This window comes from Coenobita brevimanus, chromosome 111 (genome assembly GCF_032717465.1).
Source record: "Coenobita brevimanus isolate Jiangsu-jjx chromosome 111, ASM3271746v2, whole genome shotgun sequence".
In the NCBI taxonomy this organism is placed as follows: domain Eukaryota; kingdom Metazoa; phylum Arthropoda; class Malacostraca; order Decapoda; family Coenobitidae; genus Coenobita; species Coenobita brevimanus.
In genome coordinates, this window is record NC_137064.1 from 6,484,445 (window position 1) to 6,510,804 (window position 26,360).

General features: G+C 41.9%; 1 protein-coding gene across 1 annotated transcript; it reads right to left on the minus strand.

The window, feature by feature from the left end:
• Positions 1-1,834: 1,834 nt before the first annotated feature.
• On the minus strand, positions 1,835-25,913 carry LOC145417766 (putative glutamate receptor). Its single transcript, XM_080286373.1, has 12 exons — positions 25,834-25,913; positions 22,647-22,790; positions 17,437-17,524; positions 14,748-14,899; positions 14,303-14,445; positions 12,419-12,506; positions 9,268-9,397; positions 7,115-7,289; positions 4,132-4,231; positions 3,487-3,576; positions 2,048-2,174; positions 1,835-1,957 (listed from the first exon to the last, which is right to left on the minus strand). Exons 1-12 carry the CDS (start codon positions 25,911-25,913, stop codon positions 1,835-1,837), a joined length of 1,440 nt encoding a protein of 479 aa, XP_080142499.1.
• Positions 25,914-26,360: the final 447 nt, after the last annotated feature.

Consider the following 26,360-nt stretch of genomic DNA (forward strand, 5'->3'; position numbering starts at 1 on the left):
CAAACACAAGATCAGCTCGAGTTGCTCTCATTTACCTGGCATCTTGTAACTTAGGTAAAATTAAATGACATTAACAACAACAGCCAACTGAGTGAGTGAGAAAATGTTCAGTGTACAGTATCAGCTGGTCAGAACTTACAAAACAGAAAAACTATATCATGTCGGACGAATATTTCTCTCTCTCTCTCTCTCTCTCTCTCTCTCTCTCACACACACACACACACACACACACACACAGACGCATTTCCAAAATCTATTGTGCAATCTAACTGTTGACCTGCCACATAACTTTTGCAGTAGTTTTATCATACCCTAAGCTGCCTCTAATAATTTTTTTTAACCACTGTCGGTTTTCCGCTTCAGTCGCCTGCCTTATCTGATAAACCTTCTCATCAGACCATATACTGTATACTTCTGTTTCCTTTGCATCTATGTTAATTTAAATGTTATTTCCTATGCTGGTCTACATACATGCATACTTCCATACTTTTTTTTTTTATGCAAGGAAGAAGGAACCAACGGCCAGTAGCCCGCAAACCGTTCCTCCCCCCTCAAAAAAATAAAATAAAATAAAAAATAAAAATAAATAAACAAATGAGAGCGAAATTCAAGATCCGTTCGTTCTGAGTTCATTACAAACGATGCCATGCTTCCTCGTAAGGAATCCCCATAATGGGGTTGGCCACAGTGATGTTTGCTATGGACTGGACGCTAAACCAAGTGCCACAAGCAGCTTATTACTTCCCAACAGTTGCTGGAAGTTGTTGGGGAGATAAGATCCGTAACAATGTGAGAATCTCAGCTTGCACTTTTGACTCTGTGTACAGACTCAGAAGAAAGATCATCGAATGACTTTATTTGCGGCTGAATCTTTCCTGACCAAGAGTGATGACTGTGTGGCTAGTTACCAAGCTTGCCACCCATCTGCTACTTCTATGCTGTCCTACACCTCCTCCGAAATGAAAATTGTTTATAAATGAATCTCGGTATGTACATAAATATGTTTAAATATAATTTAAATACAGTATATGTAAGTATGTATGTATGCCTACACCTACAGTGTAAACTTACATTTCTACATCTATGCATGTACAGCAAATTAAAAAGTAGTGGATGTTCGTATGTGCAAATATGTCCGTGTGTGTGTGTGTGTGTGTGTGTGTGTGTGTGTGTGAGGGTGTGCTGATATCCGTAAATTTTTTGGTACTACTGCGGACTCTAATATCGATCAACCTTTTTATTCGATCAATTATGACACACAATATTCCGAGTGCCTTGTTGGTTTTCCAAAGATACAGTCATTAGGTTTCAATGGCAACTGCTCACCACCTCGTTATTTATCGTTAGGGTGGAACAGTATTACTGTCCGCAATAATACATCAAGGGTTGGAGTCTCGAACGTATAATTATACGATCGGGTCCCTTTTGTACCCTATGGCTGTATTCTGAGTGACTTTGGAGATTTCGTAACACCTCTTCCTTATAGATTTATTCTACACGTTACACCTCAGTATCCTCTTGTGTGTTAGTTGTGCAGTCTATGTGACATTACAAGATTCTAAATTACATACACGAGATTGTTAAACTATAATATGCAAAACAAATCACAAAGGAAGGAGTGCTACGAAGCGAAAGGAACTTTAAATACCGTTCTTATATTTAGTTTTGCAGGCTAAACTAGAGGTATGGGGGATCCCGCACTCTTATTCCCTTGTCCTTCCTGTTAAACAAATTCACCCTCAATCACCAGGATTTCTTGTTGTAGGGGGTGCAAGGGACATGGGCAGAATGTGTATTTCCTTTTCATTGTCATTCCTGGGAGAGTAAATCACACTTACGACAGGGATTTGGTCGTAAGTGTGCCTGAATCCGGCCTCTGCTGAATTTCCTGCGACTTAAACTCTATGGAATGCCACATTATTCGCTCGGCATTATGATTTATCTGATTTCTCTGCAACTAAAGAAATACAGTTACTTTATTACTACGGTGTTTCAAAGGGTCTGGACAGAGAGAGAGAGAGAGAGAGAGAGAGAGAGAGAGAGTTACCATGAGATGTTTGACGGAGTATGGGTGTAGTGTGGCATCCTGTAGTGGTGTGAGGCACTGTGAGATATTCTGCAGCTCCTGTGTAACCCACGTCTCGTACACAGCATACTCCCGCAGCATCTGGATCCTGCACCGTAGAACATACATCATTTATTAACAGAATATTCATTACTCATTTTAGCACAACATAATATGCTGTACTCTTTTTAATTCAGGACAGTATGCATCACTCATTGACACACAAAGTAGCAACATCTCTCGTATAGGACACTACATGTAACCACTCCTTGCAACACAATATACATCGCTCATTTTAACACAGTAAATTAAACCTCTATCTTATTTTAGAGGAATCCTTCTATTTCAGTATATCATAAAATAAATAGTCTACTGTATATTGGACTCCTGATAGTTTAATGGTTTAAGGAGCACCAAACGGATGGAATCTGTAAGGGTTTCCATCTGAGGGTGGTTGTGTTCTATTGCTTACATAATGCCACTCAGGTTTAATGAGGCTGGTCACCCTTGCCTTAAACGTCGGAAATTAGTAGTCTAGCCATGGGCCCCTACCTCCTGGTGAGGTGAAAAATGATTGGATGATGGCTATATGGAATGACACGTTAAAGCTGAGAAAACTAGAAACATGGATTAGGTTACTGCTACTGCTACAGCCACAAGTAGCCAGCGTCCCTTCACACAAATAAGTTACGACTTCCTGATGCTGAAGCTTAAGGGATCTTTAAGTGGGAGTGAAAGAAGAGGTGAGTCGATTAAAAGGACTAATTCATGTAAAAAGATGAAACAAAGTCGGAGATGGAAGGGTGGTGGCGATTCTCGATTAAAAATAAAAACTAATTTTTTACACCATAACTTCTGCTTCTTGTAACCTATCCTGACTGGAATGCTGGCTCCGCTAGCGAGGCAGCAGGTGGAAGGAGGCTGACTTCAGGAGAGTGGTGTATCTGCTTGTTTTGCTCTTAGTATGTATTCTAATTCATTGGTGTTTTTTATCTTTAATGATTCGGTGACTTCCTCAGCGTCACCTACAATGCTGAGGTGCTGTGAAGGGGAAAAGTTCAACCAAGTCCTGTATGTCCTGCTGGGTTTCGTCTTGGAGCCGGTCTTGGTTTTGTGCTGCCAGTGGTGAGGGCTCCAAAGTTCCAATTGTTGAGAGGTCCATCTGGCTGTACTTTGTTTGGAGTTTTCCGAGGCTTAGCTGCTCTTGGCTGTCCATCGCACCCCACTGACTACGGCTTACTGCTCCTCACCTCATACTTTCTCACTTGATGACTCTTCGTAACAGTGATTATAATAGCAGCCATTAATGTAAACGGTAACAGTCAATTCTACATTATCCTCCCCGAGATGTAGGAGCCTGAGGCTAGGATACCGTAGATGACCAGGGCAGGTGACCAGCCTTCTTTCCTTGAAAGCATTACGTGATCAAAAAATCCTCACTTGTCACCACTAGACTAATAGGGGACATAAAAGTGCCGAACCTAATACTGATGTTATATTTGCGAACAGACCTGTGGGACACAGACCCCTAACAGTTTAAGCGAACATGAACCGCTTCAGTAAGAACTTAAATTGTACTAATGTTTATCCAAGAATATCAAAATGACTGCATCTCTCATGGGTCCACACCCACTTACTGTCAACAAAATACAGCTACACACTGACCCTGCCTAACTACTGAATCCTGTCTGTTGTGTGTATGACGGTTAACCACATTTAATGATCACTGCTGTTCCATAAAGGGCTGTCAGAAAGAAGAGGTTGGCCTAGCCCTTTGCCTTCTCAGTATTAAGTAACAACCACTTGTTAGAGGAGGTGTGGTGGAAGGGATTCACAGCTCTTACGTGCATGGATACCCGGTGGTCAGGTGGATTAAGGTGGTTCAACTGGATGTAGCCCATAAAGATTTCAAACTGAAGGGCTGATTGGGATTTATTGCTCACGTAATGCCACTCATGTGACAGCGACTGGTCATTCTCTATTTTAAATGTCTGGACTGAGCAGTCGAGCTCCTAGTCCCCAGGCTCCTCATGAATAATAAAGATGTAATAGATCGTGAAGTTTACCTGGAATTCATCAGAGGGAGGAGAGGACTGTCCTTGGGTCCGCCCATTGCGATGACGGTAGGGAAGAAGTGCTCCGAAGACATGTATAGCTCACACTTTCCTGTAGTTTACGAATCACTGTTAATAACATACATTTTTATTATTAATCCATATTCTTATTTCTAATTCATACTCTCATTTCTCTGTCTATTTCATTATTGATATACGAGTATATACTTTTTTCATTACTGATCAATATTCTTATATCTCTGTCAAAGTCTAGGGGTACATCATCGTGGTCGCGACAGCAGTATCAATCGAACATGTCACCAAGCATCACCTCTACCACCCTCTATTTTAAGTTACCCTTGTCCACACTATTAACTACACAATTATAGTTAAGGCATCTGACATTAGGGTGTATTAAGTCCCCGAGATCCAGAAGTCCTATGCGCGACAGACCACTGGGGGGACAATGATCGGACCACAGCTATAGGGCTCTCATGCAGGACTTGAGTGATGGTACTGGTGGGGGCGTTTTTATTACATGGCGGTGGCTCCTATGAAAGTTCTGTTGAGGCTCTCCTTTCATCCTTCCATCTTGTGGTTTGTACTTAGGTCACCCTTTCTTTTATCCTGCATCTACTTAGCGTCTATACAACTTCGCCTCTAAATTTTTTTCTCTGTACTGTGTTCTCGCAGGCTCTCCTTACACATTGCTCTTAACTACATTTGTTACTTGTACCTCCATTCCGCGGCGCTGGCAAGGAGCCTACACTTGGTATCGCTGTGTAGTCTGGGTGGAGCAGCTGCGATGTTCAACTATACTCCATTTCACCATGTCTGGCACCATCAGTGATCTCCTCAACACCTGTAACATTGATAAAGGTCCCCAGAACTGGATATACCTTTTTGTATTGCCTTTATATATTGGTTCTCAAGGTAAAACATAGAGGTTTACCTAGTGCAGAGGATTTACATCAACACTACAGGCATTGAGGACATCACTGGTGGTGCCAAACTTGGTGAAATGGAGTATAGTAGCAAAGTCTCCTCCTATTTCCTAGCACCTCGCAGTGGGAAAGGACCCTGATTCCATCCTGGCGAGGCACTCTCTACCACAAGGGGGCGCCGGATCCCTACACGATGTATGTACTATACTGTACCTGTAGAGCGGCCCCACAGAAGCAGTTCTTTTACCTGTCGTTGACGGGTCTGCTCAGCCACGCAGACAGAAACAACAGTCTGTATTCCGCTTTGTCTACACACCAGTTCATTTTCTCAGCTATATCTCTGCATGTACACTTTTTTCCTGTGTTTGACTTTGAGTATAGACTTGATTGTCCGTTCTCTGAGGCCCAGTAGTTTTCCTATGGATCACACCTTCACATGAGGAGCTGCTTCATTCAGGACAGGTGCACTGATGTTAGCGGGGGTGGGGGTGTTTGTGGCATATCGGTGGGTCTTGAACATCAGTGAATCTTCTTTTGACAAAATTAAAATTCTCAGACTACTCGTTGCATCAGCCTATGTTTTAACTAACAATTGGCATTCCTTAAGAACCGATTACTTACAAAACTTTACTTTCCCTGCGATACAAAGTATGCACACTCTTAAGCAACCCTATTCTCTCATTCTTACCATACTCATCCCAGAAGTATATCTATCTGTCAATTGCCAGACGCCTTAATCCCGTAAGGGAAGGCCACAAATCTCCATGTCACCCTGTCCCCCGCCATTTCATTGCCCTGCTCCCAGCTCACATCCCCCTCCATTATATACCTCTCCACTCGATCCCTCCATCTCATCCTTGGCCTCCCCCTCCCTCTCCCCCCTCCACCTCACTCATATACACTCTCCTCGTCAGTCTCTCACTCTCCATCCCAGTAGTCTTTCTGATATTATTGTCATTCACTACTACATAGAAATACTCGAGTATACCCCCCCCCTTTGTTTTAAAACCTTTTTTCAGTTTCCTCCATACAGTTCTTTTACTTGCCCATAACTGGTATATTCTCTTTTCATTCATTCGTAATCATTTAATTTATCCTTTTGCTTTCTTTCACTTCTATCCACTCCCATCGCAGTTTTCCTTTCCCATATACCAGGACACCGCAAAGGTTGCATTGTTGTTTTACTTACTGTAGATCTTGGCCTTTCTTCTCGCCATCCATTCCTTTTACTGTCACATTTAGCTTGGTCTCCCTTAGCTTGTGCTGCTCTTTCAGAGGTGTCGATTTGGGGTCCAACTTTTTTTTTCTCTCTCTTTAAACCAGAGCGTATTACCGTGTTTTGTACGTGTGCGAAACTGTCAGTCTGATCATCAGCCAACCAGGCATTGCCAGGGTCCAAGAGTATGTAAATTTGTAGGTACCGCAGTGGCTGCAATGAATATATGTATATATGTATGTATGTATACAGTATGTGTGTGTGTGTGTGTGTGTGTGTGTGCAAATTGTAATACTCTCCAGTCCGGACTTCAGCTACGTCTGAATGTTTGGTGTCTTTGCCTGAAGGTGTTAAGTGTGGCCGCTTTGACACCAGTCCACTCTTATACCACCACCTTTCGTGGATGACAGAAAGTACTTTTGCCGTAATAAAGTTATAAATACAGGGTGGCATTTATCCCACGCTCCTCTTCAACTCCACCAGATGATTTCTTGTGTGTTTCGGGGACGACTCTGACAGTTTTATCAATTTCTAATCTATATTATTTATTCATTTCCTATTACCACTGCCACACCCACGCCTACACCAGCGTACTAAACCGTCCCCGTCACACATGAGATACAACCAGCAGAGTTTCTAGTCCAGCGCTACTTATAGGCCAACCTGTATATCATGTAAAAGTCATTTATTTCCAATTTTACCTTCTTTTTTTTTTTTTTAATAGGAGGGAGGAATGCTTGCAGATCGTAGAAATTTCCCTAAGAAAATAGATAGTTACTGTTTAATCTATAAAATTTATCCTCTGTTTTTCCTGTCGTCACCACCATCAACTTACCGACCAGGCTAACGGAATCCGACATAAACTTGAGACCCGTTGTCTCCTCCACAATGATGACATGCCGGCCGTCCTGCAGGCTTGGCACAGACTTCCACAGGTCCTCAGAGTTCACATAGACTCCCCGCGTCGTCATAGAGTCCGCCAGCTCTTTGTAAATGCCTTCCGTGGCGCTCTAGGGAGGAAGAGAAGGAACGTAAATGTTATCCAACCCCCCAGAGTAACTTGCAGGGAGATAGGAAAATGTAACATATTAACTTGCAGGGAGATAGGAAAATGTAGCTAACCCCCTATGTAACTTGCGGGGAGACTGGAAAGAAAATGTAACTAACCTCCTGTGTAACTTGCAAGGAGATACTATACCGTACTGCATTTTACTCTAGCGTGGCCTATAATAACTGCCCACACTCCATTTTTAATACCGAGCTGTAGGAATTGACTAACACTGCAGTATGATGGCAGTCATGAATAAGAGCAATGGAAAGGTTGTAGAATGTAGCACTGTCTTTATCTGCCACTCAGCTACATAATTGGCTGAGCCAATTTTATGTAAAAAAGGGAAAAGGGTGTATTTCTGCAGAAGTTAGAGGTACTGAATTTTTTCCACAATTATGGATCCGTTAAACCCTTTTATCTGCTGAAAGTGAAGCAAATAACGTTCATTCCTTTGATGCATGTAGCACAGTAAGAACAAGCTATTTCCCTTCTAATACATATATCACCTCATTTCTCCTCACTTTCCTATGATAGGTAATATTTCAGGCCTATGAGAGGTGTGGTATGTTTCTCTGCCTACAGATGATTCTCTTTGATACGATGTGTCAAGGAGGAAACTGATCGACGTGGCCAATGTGAAATACATGCAGTGAAGTAATAGACAGGCTTTTGTCACTGAATGTAAATATTACTTTCTAATTATCCTTAGCTCTTTTGACTTTGTATTAAAAAAAGTTAGATGGATATTTATTAGATTGAACCGAATATTAGGAGGAAGTACAAAGAAGGGTGAAAAAGCTGAACAACACAGTATAGCGAAATTGTTCTCTCCATAAAGTTGAGTGGGTATGTAGCAGAAGGTTGTGTCATCCTAACACGTGTACTGGATAGCTTTCGTCATATTTCGTCAGCTGTATAAATAACCATTAGAAAATACTAGGAAGAGTTGCTCCACTGATTCTACAATTTGTGGCGAGTGACGGATGAAAATTTGTAAAAGGATGAGTGTGTGATTACTGAGTAGATCCTGTGAATGAGGTGGGTGACTTTGTGTATTTACCAGTGTGTTATCGAGTGTTACGGAGTGTGTTATCGCGTGTTATGGAGTGTGTTATCGCGTGTTATGGAGTGTGTTATCGAGTGTTATGGAGTGTGTTATCGCGTGTTATGGAGTGTGTTATCGAGTGTTTTGGAGTGTGTTATCGAGTGTTATGGAGTGTGTTATCGAGTGTTATATGATGTGTTATCGAGTGTTTTGGAGTGTGTTATCGAGTGTTACGGAGTGTGTTATCGAGTGTTACGGAGTGTGTTATCGAGTGTTACGGAGTGTGTTATCGAGTGTTATGGAGTGTGTTATCGAGTGTTATGGAGTATTATCGAATGTTATGGAGTTTGTTATCTACTAATATGGAGTGCATTTTGGAGTGTATTATCGAGAAAGGAGTGTGCTATGGAATGTTATGGAGCACATAGCACACTCCATAATACTCTATAACACTCTTCAAAGCACTCCATAACACAGTGTTTCATAATGTGTTATGGAGTGTATGATTACCGAGTGCGTTCTCAAGTGCTGTGGAGTGTGCTAGGGTCCTGTGTGTTAACGACTGTGTTACGGAGTGTGTTTACCAGTGTGTTATTGTCATGGAGTGTGTTGTGGAGTGTGTGTTTACCAGTGTGCTATTGAGTGTTATGGAGTGTGTTATAGAATGTGTTTACCAGTGTTATCGAGTGTGTGTTTATCAGTGTGTTACGGAGTGTTATGATGGAGTTTGTTAGGGAGTATGTGTTTACCAGCGTGTTAATGAGTGTCATGGAGCGTGATGTGGAGTGTGTTTACTAGTGTGTTATTGGGTGTTGTGGAGTGTTACAGTGTGTGTATATTTACCAGTGTGTTATGGGGGTGTTACTGAGTGTGCTATGGAATATGTGTTTACCAAGTAGAACCCGGTGAATGCCGTGGAGGACTCTAGTATGAGGGTGACGTTGGGGTCGTTCAGCACTTGTCGCAGGGAGTCGTACCGAGCCGGGGCCTTCTGCACCGCCAGCAGGGACGTCAGAGAACCCCTGTCAAAGAATATCAGTTTTACCTTACCATTGCCATCATCATCATCGTAATAATAGTAATAATAATAATAATAATAATAATAATAATAATAATAATAATAATAATAATAAATATATTTTTTAATGTATAGGGTGGGAGGGATCTAGAAATATGAACAGAGAAGCAAAAGAGCAAAAATTGTCAGTAGTGTTACACCTGATATATCTGTGTGTGATTTCTGTGTGTGTGTCAAACAGCAATCATTTCCAGGGAGAAAATACGGTTGCAGCATACTACTCATTAGGCTTTGTGTCGAATGCCAGCACTGTACATACATCATCATCAAACGATTTCACATCCCATTGGCGGATAAACATACTGGAAAAATGAAAACGAAAGAGATTATCATCAGGTGGATGGAGAAAAAGATATTAAATAAGTAAAGTTAATAAATGTATACTCAGGTGTAAAAGGAACTCTTGATTTTACTTGAACGAATCAGATCAGCCTGACTAAGCCAATACGAAGCCTATAAATACTGTTTGCTTATTTTCACTTGATAAAAAAATATCTACGCTCCATCGCGACTGCTAAGCTGAAGCAAAAGCAAACACTAGAAATATCGTACTAATCACGAAAGTGTTGAAAAAAGAATGTAGAACCGTAGCTGTGTATTATTCTGTCACTGAGCTACGTGAAACGAGCTGCAGAATGACGAACATCTCCGCTAAGTTACTTTAACTTGGCCCAGATTTTTGTTCCTTTTGCAGCTTGTTTCACAAATCAAGATTAATGGCAGAATAAGACAGTGCTGAAGCTCAACAATCAACATCCTTTCCACTTCACATCTTGGCGACTAGATCATATTCTAGCGTTAGCCTATTTTTACAACTCAACACTGAAGGTAGAGACAGCAATTTTATACGAAGTTAGAGTAAAAAAGGGTATATAGCACATATCTCCATGCCTCCCTTATTCACTTCACAACACATCACTACTACACACAATTCCAAGGACCAGTGCGACAAATACGGCCATTATCCCTAAATTCATGCACCTACTGTCCGTTTGGTTTGACATGGTGGAACTGGTCCACTACCACAACTGGAATATTAAGTTGTGGCACCGTAAAATTTAATGGGCCTTAGTTATGAGGAAAGAATGAGTCTCCTTTGTTACTAGTGATATCAACCCTCCAATCTGACTATACTATGCCGGTAACTGTGCAGAATGGAGTTAGGGATTTCCATCAGCTAATAAGCAAAATAAATAAATAAACAAAATAAATTAATAAAATGAGCTATAGTCAGGTAATAGTTAGAAGAGACCAGCCAAAGTGCCGAACTTGCCTTGCACATGGGTTTGACACTTCCAGAGTTTACTGGAATTTTGTCAATCATTCAGAGATATACTCCTTTTCCTCTGGTCTGGCCCAGATTTTCGTATTTTTGCACCTATTTCGCGTACCTAAATGGAAGAAAAGGCAGCACAGTGACTCTACATATTTCCACAGCATTTATTCATGGCAAAAATTATATTCCAGTGCTAATGGATTCTTACAACTCAGCATTCATGACGGTGAGATGGCATTTTTACGCAAAGTCAGAGTAAAATGAGCACCTCAGGGGGTTATTCTTCCATATCCTTCAGTGTCCCTGACTACCGTAGCCTAGCCTCGGAACCCTGCAACCAGAGGGGGGGGGGATCATATGGCTATGGTTTTTATTTTCTATCTTTTATTCTTCCTTTTCTTTTTCTCTTTCTAACTGCTTGCTCTTGCTAGACTATAACTTGAAGTTTTTGTTGGTTCTTAAACGCTTTGGTCCGCGACCCCCGAATAGCGCTGGTACAGTTTGTTGATCTCCGCCCTTCCCGAATATAAAACAAAAACGCAAAGACATGCAAACACACCCACAAACAAACACACAAACAAACAAAAACAAACACAGACAAAAAACGCACAAACACATAAATAAACAAACCAATACAAACACAAACACACACAATAAAACACGACCCTCCTCACGCACAAACACAAAAAACACAACCCTCCCCTCACACACACATAACGACATGGGGTACGGTAAATGTTACAAAGACTTGCATATCGTGAAAACCTGTTAGGAGTCTTTTTATATACGATCGCTAGATATCCGTTACGACAGGGAATGCATCCAAAGTTTGTACATCTCTACCCAGGTAACGATGTAGCATGACCGAAACAGAATGTAGTATCAACCCCTTCAGCCCCATTACCTATTTTTAAACTCTTCTCTCTAATGGCGTATTACTTTAACTTATTATTGCAACCTCCAGACGATTCAATTCGATGTCGGAAGGAATTCTAATAATCACGGGGTTATTGAAGGCTGTATCTAACCTCCCATGCTTGAAAAATCTCCCCTGACACGTTTAGAGACAGAATAATACGAGAAACACGTCACTGGACTGAAAGGATTAATTTTGAATCTTGCATCTCCAGTTGAATCTAATCACCTTAGGGGAGACATATCGAAACAAAGATTAGATACAGCAATCACTAACCAACCCCCTTCCACTACTAGAGGCTTTCCTGTTGTGGATAAGTCGTATGGAAGAGCAGGAATAATTTAATAAAACTTTACAAAAACGTCATTTCCTTGAAGGGGCTAAGAGCTGGTGATTCATTGGTTTCCTTCTGCTGCATAAAGTCATGAATCAGACGGCAGATGAATGAAATGATAAACTGAGTCATGGGTGTCCATTGCCTAGGAATCTATTCCAGAACTACTGAGAATCTATGGAAATATGTATATATTAAGTAAAAAAAAAACGCTGTTTTTGACGCTGAGTGGGGTTGTGCCTGTGTGTGTGTGTGTGTGTGTGTGTGTGTGTGTGTGTGTGTGTGTGTGTGTGTGTGTGTGTGTGTGTGTGTGTGTGTGTGTGTGTGTTTGTGTGTGTGTGTGTGTGTGTGTGTGTGTGTGTGTGTGTGTGTGTGTGTGTGTGTGTGTGTGTGTGTGTGTGTGTGTGTGAGAGAGAGAGAGAGAGAGAGAGAGACCCACCCATAGCTCTGCGTGATGATGATGGCACCCAGCATCCACACTCCCATGATCACCTGCAGTGAGAGTGCCCGGGGCTCCCACGGCAGCGCTGTGGACAGCACGGTCATGAGTAAAGCCATAACATGAACATATTAACTCAATCTCACACTTTAACTCATCTTCATTTTAAATTTTATTCAGTAACAATTATCTACCTATATCTGTATCTGTTTATGCAACCCCTCCTGCTTCTCCCTCCACAGACTTCAAACAAAGTCACGCGAGACCGCAACAACCGACAGTGATGAATTTATATTTAGCTACAGATCAGTACCATTAGTGTTAAATGATTCGGTTTTTACAAACCTGATTTTCGATGTCCATGGAGAGAGAAGCAGGAGAGGTGACAGAACTTTTGATACCGACTGTATATATGAACGCTACAGTCGGATTGTTTTCAGCTAAGGGAACTGCGCCACAAAAACTACTTGAATACTATGTCGTGGTTGCATGAAAGTCGACGAGTCTTAATATGAGACAGGGATGCATCTCACTGGTTACTAATCGAATCAACCTGCCAAGCTACTTGTTCTCGGCCATCAATCGAGCTGAAATGGGCTAGGGATTTTTGAAAGCGTAGAACAGTCGCATTTTAGTAATATCACTGCCTGGTTTGGTGAATACTTTAAGTCAGGGAAGAGGCAGTGGCCATATTATAAGTATCGTGGGAGGCTTCGTAGCAACTCTTCCTTAACGACTGATTCTCTTGCATGCTGCTTGTATAGTTTTAATATCGACATACTTTGTGTGTGTAATGTGGAGAATGAATTGCCAAGGAAGACGTGTTACGAAGGCTCTTATGCTACTTATAACACGGGGCACTCAAGTACCATACGTAACTGTTTGCTTAGGCAATTTAACACCGGTAAAGACATGACAAAGCGCTAACAATCGGAAGGACGTCACGGTTCATTCCAAGTCACCCCAGATCTTAAACTCAGCACGCTCAAGACGACGCTCTCAACCCAGGCGCCAGCAGGCAGGCAAACACACCCTGGGGTGGGATTCCCATTTATAAATACACGTACGATTAATCCCCTGTCATAACTATAACCCTCCCCCCGTTTCCCAGGAAGGACAAGGAATAGCTAGTGCAAAGGCTTCCCATGTCTTATGTTCCTCCTACAAAAAGCAATTATCTGTTACGTAAAGAAAATTATCATAGGTTATATCTTCTTTTGCAGGAAGAACAAGGAAAGAACAGTGCATTATGATCAATGTATCTGGTTCTTCCCATAAAAATAAATCTAAGTTACAAGGAATCGATCGTAAATATGTCTGAGAAACCATCCATGTTCTCGTGGGCCGAGGAAGCTCTCAAAAAATCTCTTCCTGACCATTTTTTTTTTTTTCTGTGTAAGTCACGTTAATGCTGTCGCGTACGATATTTATGCGAAGTGTGTCGGTATTTAACAATGGATAAATAATATTTGAGATTATGAAGGTCCAGTGTGAAAAATTTATCGCTTTGGAAGGGGTACAACTATCATCTTAACTTGGCTTTGATTTTCGTCCTTTTGCAGTTCCTTTCACATAGTTTAGTGGCAGAAAGACTATACAATTCTGCACCCTTTCCACTGCATCTCTTTGTGGCTAGCATCATATTCTAGTCCTAATATTTTGTTAAAATTCATCAGTCAATATGGAAAGACAGAATTTTAGACCAAGTTAAAGTGAAAAGAGTATAGAAAGCCTGGTAAGCTCACTAAGATTCATCCCCACCTCCCTGAAGGCATGTACCTTAGCCCGTGATGGCAGAGAGGTGGCAAATTTAGGCCAAGTTAAAGTGACAAGAGTATAGGAACCATGTTAAACCTATGAAAATAACCTCTTGGAGACACCCACCTTTGCCAGTGATGATGGCGATGGATGCGAGGACGTGGTCTGCCAGGTGAGGTCGCCCCACCCTGCCCACACAGTGACCCAGAGCCAGACTCACAGTCGTCACTGCAAACATGGCCCCGGCAACCCACCCCCATACGCCGCTCCTGTACCAACACACCACCGTATATATAGTTTATTTCTATATTCTGTCTGGAGAAGTATTGTCTGATACTCGTATGTCCATTCTTTCTTCCTTTCTGACAAAAATAATTTGCGTTGCAAAAACTTTTTATTCAGTGACATCGATCTTACCATCATGCATCACATCTCTTCTTAAAGGTTACTTCCTCAGAAACAAATACGGTCATGGGCCAATAGACCATGTTATTTATTAGTTGTTACGTATTACGTCTGTTAATGTATGCATTTGGATTGCTGGAATAATTTAACAGGATGCCAGACGTACGTGAATGGTGCGAGAAGGCCGAGTGGGTCCGGTGTGGGCGAGGGCCGGGCCTGCAGGATGCGGTAGCTCTGCAGGAAGAGCGGCTCGGTGAAGGCGATGGCTGTCATCCTCTCCTGAGTCATACCCAGCGGGCCTAGCAGAAGGTCCGCCTCCTGTTAATAGTCACTGGGTTTTAAGTCGGCTTTCCAATAATTCAGTCCTCTTATCTGATATAAAAAAGAACAGCCAAAAATTTTATTCCGCCTTTTGCTAAGTAGTCGGTTAATAACTCACCACAGGCTCAAAAGTCTAAATTATGGAGATAAGCCCTCGACTAATGGCTTCATGACGCCTGCCCACAACTTTTTTGCCAGATTTTACTTAGCTTATGAGGCATCCATCATTTTGAGGATATTACGGAATCAGGAGTCTCCTTTACCTAATAAAACAGGCGACCGCCGAAATTCGATGACTAAGTGAAATAACAATTCTCTGCGGGTCAAAATGATGCTGGGTAGATGTGTTCATATTTGTTCATTCATTTATCAACTTCTAACACTTGTCTGGCAGGTGGGACCTTCTCATGTAGCGGTGATTCGTCCAGTTTTAATTTCGTAATTGGTTACACCTTTCTGTCTGCCTTTCTGATCCCTGCATCTACTGTACTATGGACGCACACTCTGGTAACTCTAGGTCAGATGGAGTTATCGTCAAACCTTTTCTTACAAACAACAAAAGGCCGGTGAACACCTTTGTCTACCTCACCAATAATAACCTTCGCCTTCCGCACATTCACTCTCAAGGCCTGGATTTCATAACCTCCTTTCATTCCCCGATTTTTTCCACATAACCTTCCGCACTACCTAGGGTCAGTGCCGGATCATCTAGCATTATATTCGCACAACAACTTCCACGGCAATTCAAGCCCAGACCCCCACGACAATGCCTTAAACACCATGATAACATAACGGGTCTCACAACAGACCGTTATAGACGGGTACACTGTATATTGTGAACTCTTTACTCTCTGCTGTATTCAGTCTCACAAAGTTCAGACGCCATCATACATCGTTACTATACCGCATACTCTATCTTGCAAGTAAATGAAGCACATTTATAACGAAAAATACCCTCGAAAATATGCGTACATAGTTAGGCCTGTGCGGTAAAGCCAGGCTCCTGGGGGACTGAATGAATCAGTGTCTGGCCTATTTCACTGGGCATGTGTTGATAATTTCCCCTCTATCGTGTTCCTTCTTCCTTGCTTTCTGGAGTCTTCCTTACCCCATCCTGAGGTGGTAAAAACAAATGATGACGATGATGATGATGATGATGAACCAGCCACACTTGTATCCCCAGCTTTCTCAGTGCCCACTGTACTGGCTATCTGAGCATCCCACAAAATCCACAAAACCTTGATAGAGTCTTTTCTGCTATCGTAAGAACTCCTGCAATGTTTCTGTGTAAATGATAGCCACTCTCTCCAACCCAGTATTAATTCAAAGTCCACGTCATTTCATCACTTTCTCCCAAGTCATACTTTCCCAAATCCTCTCTCTTTGACTTTCATATACAGTTTAAGAGCTTCAGACCCCTACTGTTACCGTGCTGCCTTTAATATCATGCACATTCACACTTCATCTATCAACAGCCTGTGTCCATCACTTCCAGGTCACATTTCAGTGTGTCCCACTGACCCCTGGCGCTGCCTACACTATTCCCTGCATTCTCTTTCACGTTGCACAGTTCAGCGTGAAGTGCATCCCATACCTTAACGTTCTGATTCCTTCGCCCCCTCTGTTCTTCTAGGATCATACATTCATTTCTTTTTCTTTTCATTATTTTTTCATAGTATACTATCATGAGGAAGAAACATTATATCAGGATAAATCTGTTCAGCATGGGAGTTGGGGTGCTGTACGGTTCTCAGAGGTTTTTGCATTTTGAGTGTCAGCAGCCTTCAGACAAGGTTTTGCCAAGGTAATACCGTAGAGTCAACAGCGAAATATCGTAAATCACAAGAATGGCAGCATGAGGAGGGAGGCTACGTGGCTCGTGTGAATAAACACTGAACAAAGAATATTCATTATGACCTACGCCAACAAAGATGGAGAAGGATATGGATTCATCTCTGTTTGTCGGTGTTTGTTAGCCAGTTAGTTTGTCCACAAGATATATCAAAAAGTTATAAATGAGTTTCAGTGATATTTTGTGGATAGGCCTACGTGGGTCATGGGCCAAAGAAGAATTGATTAAATTTTGGTGGTGATCTGAGTTCGAGTCCCAGTTCAGGACTTTTTTTTCTTTTGTTTGTTTGTCCACAAGATAGTTAAAAAAGTGTATGGGTAAATTTCAGTTAAATTTTGTGGATATGTGGGTCAAGGGCAAAGGAAAAGCTGTTTAAATTTTGATGGTGATCTGAGCTGTCTGGTATAGGCGTTAACGGGGGTATGGCTCTGAGTGTGTCTAACTTAAGAAGTGTAATAAACACAAAGACTGTTATGCAGGCCTCTAGTGTGCATAAAATATAGTTTGCATGAAGACTCAGTGTGCAAAAAGTAGAGTGTTCTTATATTATGTGTGCATAAGGTATGGTGTGCATAAAGTACGGTATAGTGTGTACAGTGTATCGTGAGCATATAGTGTGCATAAAGTATAGTGTGCATACAGTGTACATAAAATATCAGTGTGAGCCAGCCAGCCGCCTCACCCCTCGCAGCGTCATGCCTATTATGCCGTTCCAGGTCCCGTCCGGCTGAGGCGCCCCGAAGAGTCCATCGCCCTGCACCAGCGTGTACCTGTGGGGCAGGAAGGGCAGTTGATTTATTTATTATTTTATTTATTTATTTATTTATTTATTTATAATAATAATAATAATAATAATAATAATTATTATTATTATTATTATTATTATTGATTATGATTATTATATCTTCCTTTTCGCCAACTCTCTCTCTCTCTCTCTCTCTCTCTCTCTCATCCTACCAGTTGTTTTAAGATGTTGGCGCAGAAGTATATCCAGTCCTTTTCTGCCCCATCAGAAGCGTAGGGGCCCGGGACTAAGCTGCTGAGTCCCGACACTGGCGTGGGTGACCAGCCTCGCTCGCCCCAGAATGGTTTTAGTTGAACAATGAACCCCAACCACTCCTGGGATTTTAACCCTTGGAAGCCCCATCCTTCTGGAACGTCTCTAAACCGCCAGCTATATGGTTACCACTTAGCGTAGTAAATGGTTTCCTGGGTTACAGTAAATGTGTTGATTGCTATTCAGTGCGCAGTATGGAGCGCATCATAAAACTCGCAGGAGGGGCGGAGGTCAGGAATGTCACTCCGGAGATGGGGAGGACCAACTCAAGATCTACTTGTAAAGAACATCAGCTTCTCTTCCACTTTTGCTCTGGGTCCTCCCTTTTATTTTTTTTTTTTATATATATAGGCTAGTCGTCATCTGCACACTTCTCACCCAGCTTCCTGTGTTCACAATGGGTGGCGTGTCTAAGGTCCCGTCCACACGAGCGGGCACTGCCAGCTGATAGTGCCCGCTGAGTGGATATCCCTCGCTTTTTTAGCAGGGTTTCCAGATCGAGATGTCCCCGGCGGCCGTTGGCTACATACAGGCCATCAGCCCAGTAGGTAGTGCCTCAACAACAGGCAGGGCATTTCGATGGTTTGCCCTTGGTTTCCCTGCTTATGACGTCATCTACACTCGTGCGCGCCACCCACCCTCTAAACGTGTGAACTGGAACGTGATTTGGTAACAATGTTTGCCCGTCGGGCACTGCCCGCTCGTATGGACGGGACCTAAAACGAAGCTCATTTGATTTCAATGAGGGCATGAATCAGTGGGAAAAGGAGGTTCTTGGAGACAATTTACCTACTTCCATGCTGCACGAGGCACGACGTTCCTTACAATTCAAGTACTGGACGAAAGAACTGCCACATTCCAATGCCAATATATTGAGAGGTGACTTCGAAACCCCGATTTCTCGCCCTTTTAGTAAATTTTTATGATACATATGCAATACTTGAGTAATATTCTTCCATCCGCTTTCCTAATTAAGATATACACGTTATTCTGGGTGAAAAAGTATAGGTTTGGGAATCAACTAGAAAGAATGACACAACAAATGCCAAGGAGTAAAAGGGCTTTTGTGGTCGATGATTTTACTGGAAAATTTGATACAGGTGCTGTTACTGATTTTAAGGGTGATTTTATTGTGCCAGGGGAAAATGATAAGGGATGATGTTCAAAGTCATGGCTTATACAAAGAGAAGTAAATAAAAAAAATGGTACTGAGAGACTGCATGAATGTTGAAACCTATTTATGTACCTGGAGAATGAGAGACTGACTAGGAGGGTGGATGTCAATGATATTAAGAGAGGGAAGGAGAGGAGGATGCTGAGAATCATATGGAGGTATGGGGTGGAGAGATATACAGGAGAGAGGGTGAGCTAGAGAGAGTGCAACCAGATGGCGCAGGGCTGGATGACATGAAGTTGATTAGTCTGTGACCCATCATCTGGGGATACAAAGACAGATAGAGAGATAGAAAGAAATAGACAAACAGATGGACAATCTAACACACAGGCAGGCAGGCAGGCAGACAAAGAGAGAGAGAGAGAGAGAGAGAGAATGCCTGGGTGTATCATTGGTATGAGAACTGTGACAGGAGAGTATATGAACAAGTGACTTTAATATGTAAGGAGAAATTTAATCCTCATCCTATGACGTGCCAGACTGAATTATTCCAGCGATGTCCAGGCGATTTTATTTAGCTTTGGTTTAATCTTTTCTGGTGAAGGAGTAAGTGAAGGCTAAATCTACTCCCTCCAGTTAGAAAACTCCCTCTAAAGCTGAATAAAATCATTGCCGGGAGATAGCAAAACCGAAAAAAAAACAACAACAACGGATTGTTAAAAAAAAAAAAAAAAAAAACGAGCATGGGAAAAAAGGCTGAGGGATACTTAAAGTGAAAGATTCGAAATGGAAAAAAGGGAAAATAAAATAACTTGCAGATGAATGTAAGCAAAAGATACAGGAGAAGCTTGCGGGTATAAACTCAGACCGGATGAACTTAGTAAACCCGTGGAAAACATGCAAAGAAAGTATTAGTTAGGGATGCTAAAAATGTACCGAAAGGGTGACGGGCGGTAAGAAAGGAACAGTATAGTGGAGTGTGAAAACAGAATAAGTAACAATAAGAGAAGAGAAGGAAGTGCATTTGGCGGCTGCAGGAGAGGGACTCGAATTAAAAAAGAAAAAAGAAAGAAAGAATATGCTGAGAACAAGAAGTGTGTAAATGGGTGAGAGATGGAAAGGAAATGAATGGATGAATTTTGAAGAAAAAATAATGCAAAATTCTCTGAAAGAAGGAAGCTGTTTTGGAAAGAGGGGCTGTTGTAGGACAAAAGCCTTCCTGCTTCTCTATCCTTATTTTTCACTCGTAGACTAATTTATTTATAGCTTACGCTTTAATAAACAGCCTGGAAAAGGGCCGACAGGCCTGCTGCTGTTCCTTGGCATCATCACATTATTTCTATCTTCCTTGAACACATTCACCCCCTGTCCCTTAACACACACTCCAATCACACTTTTAACACTGCACTGTCTTTTTATTTTTTTATTTATTTATTTATTTATTTTTTTTTTTGCCTATTCACTATTGGGGCAGCCACACGAACCTGTGTAGCTTTACCGAGTCCTGGACGGATATGGGTCGAAGGTTCAATGATCTTTTGGGTATTGCTGTTTAAGACAGGAATCCTGGGCCACACCACCCTCTTGCTTTTTTTTTTTTTTTTTCCTGGATGATGTGTTGGGTAAATGTGATTAGTGTCCTCCAACCCCAGGGATAACTGCATTATTTAGAGACAGATCAGAAATCTGTATGAAGATCTGTGTGTTAATCTTACCGTGAACTTGGCGTCTGTGAATTTTTAACTGGTCACTCCGTTTCCCTAAGAATGAATGGCTTTGCGGATGGTTTTCAGACTTGGAACCACACTTTGCAATAAGTAACTTAATGCATGATTACTCCCCGATCGGTGGTACCTGATAATGTCCAATAAGCTCTTAAACTACGTTTCCGACTACTGAAATACTTCAAAAATGAAATTTTCACATACTCGTATTCAGAAGCTAATGCTGCTACATCAACATGAAACCTGTCATTTGTTTGCCCTAACTCGGCAGAAATTGAGGATTTTCATTTTGAAGCTATTTCCTGTCACGCGGTGGCAAAATATAGCATTACTGCGGCTCTACATCCTTTCCATACAATTTCCTCGTGTCTAGCACCATATTTTAGTGTTAGTCTTGCTACAGCTTAGCATTCAAGAAAGAGATACGGCAAATTTTTGTCAGGTTCAAGTGATGGGAGTATTGTGAGTGGTAACATGAAGCTGAGTGAAGCAATGAGACGTGGATCAGATTAACAGTAGAATTTGATACTTGTCACGTAAAAATGCTATGGAAAGGATGAAAAGCCGTAGCACTGTTTAATTTTGCCAATGATCTACATGAAATAAGCTCGAGCATACGAAAATCTGGGCCAGGTTAAAATGAACCGGCTATATTAGATAGCATACTGGCGTGAAACTGAGTGAAGCAACGAGGACGTGGCGTATTGCCGTATTCTGTCATCGTACACCCTCTCAAAAAATTTTCAGCACCCCTTGCTCTGATACCCTTCGCAACGATTACTGTTACAGACGGCGTGAATACGTGGTGTGGTTGGTACCCCTGTACCTCTCTACCTCTTCCAATGGATTTCATCATTAGCAGACGAACTGACACACACCAGCAACACAGGCTAGGGATATCAACCACGCACCATAATTCAGGAGTTGATTCAGAATGCTTCGTGTGGTGTGGCATAATGCAAGGTAAAGAGAAGAGTATACTGAGAGGTAAGTACAGCAACCCCAAGCCGCGCAGATTCTGTGACGTCAAAGTTAATAAGAGAGAGAGAGAAGTGGGGTGGTGGAAGAAAACGGGAGCTTGACAGAAAACCATCTGTATGTATGGTATGCTTTTGTATTATGAATGTTCACACAGGTCGCTACTCAACACACTCACACAGTAATGGAACTTACTTGTTAAACTCGGTAGTTGAAGAGTAGGCACTGCTCCTTTCTTGAATTTCCTTTGTCCAGGAGGCACTGGTAAACCAAGCAATTCATACTTAAGGTTGCGTTCAAAGGCAGTACTCTCAAAATGACGGCTGCATTCAAAACCAGATGACCGATTTTTCTTTGTCACATAATTCAATCCATTTTTTTCTAATTTCTTCATCTTTCGGCAGTGCATGAAAATGTATTCTCTTGTCACCTTTCACATGAATGGATTTGCATCCACGAACTATACAAATTGTTGGCATGTTCACAAAATTATCTGTATTGCCATAGCCACCCCTAAAAACAGAAAACAGAGTACCTATTTACAGGCAGGTGTGTGTGTGACTGGCGTGTGTTGAGCAGGATGAGCTGCAGTCTGTATTAACTATGACGTCATGCGCAGACCGAGACGCATTTTAGCTCTCCCCTCACCCCCCCATGAAACTACCTTTCATTCTCTTTACCTAGGCATAATGTATCGTGCCGTAAGGGTGCCGAAAAAATTTTTATGGCCTGTAATTCGTGAAATAAGTTACAGAGGGACAAAAATCTGGAATAGTTTAAGGCGCGGCAGCGAGGGTGTAGATTTCGATCTTATTCTTTTTATACAATTATTTGAAACAAGCTGCAGAAGGACGAAAATCTGGACCACGTTAAAAAGGCGAACAAACTACAATGAGGTACAGAGGGCGTAGTGATGGAGTAGGCCTATTGTCTTATTCTGATACCGAACTACATGAAGCAAGCTCCAACATACGAAAATCTGGGTCGTAAAGGTGAACAGACTATAATTAAATACTGACGTGAAGTTGAGTGAATCAGCGAGGGCGTGGAGTAGCTTGACTGATGGCCCTGTGACGACGGTGGCGCCGCTCTGGTCTCTGCTAACCTGTGTGAACGGCTGCCACTCCTCCACCGCTACGCGCAGATGTACCCCGCCGGAGAACCTGCCTCATAAACCATAAACATTTGGGCTGTGTTACTGGTAGTTTTGGAGATTCCGTTTCATATCTTCCTTACCAATTTATTCTGCACCATATATCTCAGTATCGCCCCTATTAATGATGCACCTTTTGTTGCGAATAAAACATAACGTAAAAGAAAGTGTTAAGATGTAATAATACAAAATTAATCGCCGAGAAGAGGTGCTACGAAATCACTTATTTCACTTCTCATATTGCCCGTATGTACAGGAAGGCGAGTAGTGGTGAACAACAGTATTCTAACATCATCATGTCATTTTATCATCATCATCATCATCATCGGTTATTCAATCATCATCTCTTCTTGTCATTATTATCATCATCTGTAACTTTATCATCATCATCATCATTCTGTCATCCTACCATAAGCATCATTAGTCTATTATTATTATTATTATTATTATTATTATCACTGCTATAATCACATTTACTGAATGCCCCACTATTATGTGGGGTGGCAACTAATGCAGACAGTATCAATTAAATTTTTCATCAGAGCCATCTTTATCAATCCGTAAGAGGTTTACTACTAGGCAAAATCTTAGAGGGACAGTGACAGCCAGAATGAGTCCTTCGCCATGCTGGAGAAATGTTGACATGTCTGTTTGTGTGTTTGAGGGTCGTATTTTATGTGGTTTTTGAGATTTTGTAACACCTCTTCTTTAATGTTTATTCTGGCCAGGACACCTCAGTAATCTCTTGTGTTATTGATGTACACTAAGTAAATATTAAACTGATACAAATAACAAAGAAAGCAAGTTCAAGTGGAATTTGCTGGATAAATTGCTAAGGATGAGTTGCTAGTAAGCCTCCCGTGGCACTTACACGAGTAATACGGCCCTGAATCTGTACAGGGTGGCCTTTAAATAGTGCTACAGTAGAAACTCATGTTAGAGTATCTTTACGTGTTGCAGGGACGGCTCACTCGGCTGGTGTGGGCATGGGTTTGACACTGGAAGTAGGAATGAGTAATGATGCAGGGCAGATACTGATAATACTGGCTGAGCCGGCCTGGAAGTTCGTTCGTTCGTTTACAGATTTCCTGCACCTACTGTATAGTGCAGGCCGGGCCATACATTAGCCCGGTCAGTGGGGTATGGGCTGACTCGAAAAATAGTAAGGCGGAAGACAAGGCCTGGGGATTGCCCAGCACACACGCCCTGTCTTTTGGCTGGCTTAGTGGTGTGTGTGCCGGCCTGGAAGTGGGGCGTTATATATATAGGCTATCCTTTACCGGGCTAATGGATGGCCCGGCCTGCACTATAAGTGCAGAAAACTTTAAAGGAACGAACGGCTATTATGCAAGTGCCCTCGGTATCAACGGAAAGGCTGCCAACACGTGCTTACCCTCTCAGTCCCCATTTCACTCTTGCTATTTCCAGATTATTTTTCACCAACTTTTCGAACTGGAGGGGTTAAATATGAAGCCTTCATTAATTTAATTCCTTGGGGGCTTCCGTACGCTGAATAAATAAATTAATCTCGTAGTAGATAAAACAACACAGAAATAGCACCATTGGACTGAAGGACTTAACTACCACTAATCAAATCTGCATAACTGCAGTAGCTTTCTCATTATGCGGGATGGTCTGCACATAGCACTCCACTAGAGACTCAAGCGACTTAGATTAACAAAACACTTTGTATACTTCCAATCACAGGTGAAATTATATATATATATATATATATATATATATATATATATATATATATATATATATATATATGTGTGTGTGTGTGTGTGTGTGTGTGTGTGAAACCTGCTGAACACCTTTGCTCCGATGACGTATATAGTGTTTTAGTTTTTTCTTGCTAACTCTAACATCGCTTAACATAGAGGACTTGTTTCGAGTGGAGTGGCTAGATACAGCCTTCATTAACTAGTCTGCTGTTAGAGATTCCTTCTAAACAAAACCATCTGGCGGTAACCTTAGGAAAATGCAAACAAACGCCTTCGTTTCCCTCGTGCCCTGCGTCGCGCAATGAAACCATCATTGGTACGGAGAGGGGGGGAGGTAAAGAAATGGGCGTGGTGAGCAAAGCAATGGGTGGGATGGGCTGGAATGCTGATGGCGGTGGAGCTGGAACAGGAAACCAAGCCTGACCACAACGCAAATTTCTAATGTGCATTTTTTGGATAACCGGTGTGTGGTACAGTCAGATGCAGAAGTTCTTTCACCTTCTTGCCTCTTTTCCTCATTGCTGGATGTACAGACGTTTGTGTAAAGTTAGTGAACAAAGGAGCATATCATCACTCACAAAGGAATGATAAAATGTACCTCACTCTACTTGGGTCATATTCAAGCGCCTATGAAACCAGAGATGAAAGAGAGGCTGAAGAGGCAAAAGGACTTTGGGATTTGCCAGTACAGCCTTTGGCACCAGGATTCTTGGGATCTTTATCTTTCTTTCAAGGCAACCAGAGCAAAGAGGTGGGAAGCAGGGAGGCGGCAAAGTGGCAGATGGGGCGGGAAAGAATCCTACTCATAATAAAAGCAAAACAAACCAGGCTTAAAAAGCTTAAGCAGAAACAGACAACAGAAATAACAAATTCGTCATGATATATACATTTTTCAGACCATACCATTTCCCTCTGGTCCTTGCGTCCACCCTCAAAGGCTCTTCTCCCACTCTCCCTAGTTAAAGGATCCCCCCCCCCCAGGGTTGAGAATCATCGTGTTAATGAGACAGATCAGGAGAGATGATGTTATGAGGAGTATACGGCTACAGAAGAGATGATGTTTGAGTGATGATGTTATAAGCTCCTATACTCTTTCCACCTTAACTTGCCCGATATTTTCGTTTTTTTTATTTTTTATTATTATTACTATTATTTCTTGTAGCTCAGTGGCAGAAAAAGACAGTGCTACAACTCGGCATCCATTCATAGCACTTGTTTGTGATTAGTTTCATATTCTGGTATTAATCTAATGTTACAACTCAGCATTTAGGGTGGAGTGATGTAAATTTTAGGCCAGGCTAGAGTAAAAAGAGTATTGCAACTCACTTGAAAGCCAGCTGATTGTCAGAGTGTGCCAGCTGCCGCAGCCCCTCCCTGGCCAGCGGGTACCACCGGGGCTCCACCATACCGCCCCACCCCGACCAGCACATACGCCTCCAAACACACACAAAAAAACACCCTTCCTTAACTCCTGCAACAGAGACAACAAAACAAACTCTAAATTCTGAGGCGTATACTCTCTGGAAATAGAGTTCATAACATTTATTCGTTAGTTAGATGGGCTGTATTTATTTTATTTATTCAATTATTTATCTATTTTTTACGTCGGCATAGTTTGCACCAGTAACCTACCTTAGTAATGTGTATATCATGTGTATATATTTTCAGCACTGACATAGCGTGCATCAGTAACATACAAAAGGATATCCAAGTAAAACCGGACAAAATAAACGGGTGTTGCCTGTTGACTGCATAAAGGTCTGGCCGTGACTCAGTTTTCCAGCAGAAGGCGACCTGCAGAATAGTTTCATATCCAGGTCCCTAGGTGAACAGGGAAACAAAATGAGTCCACC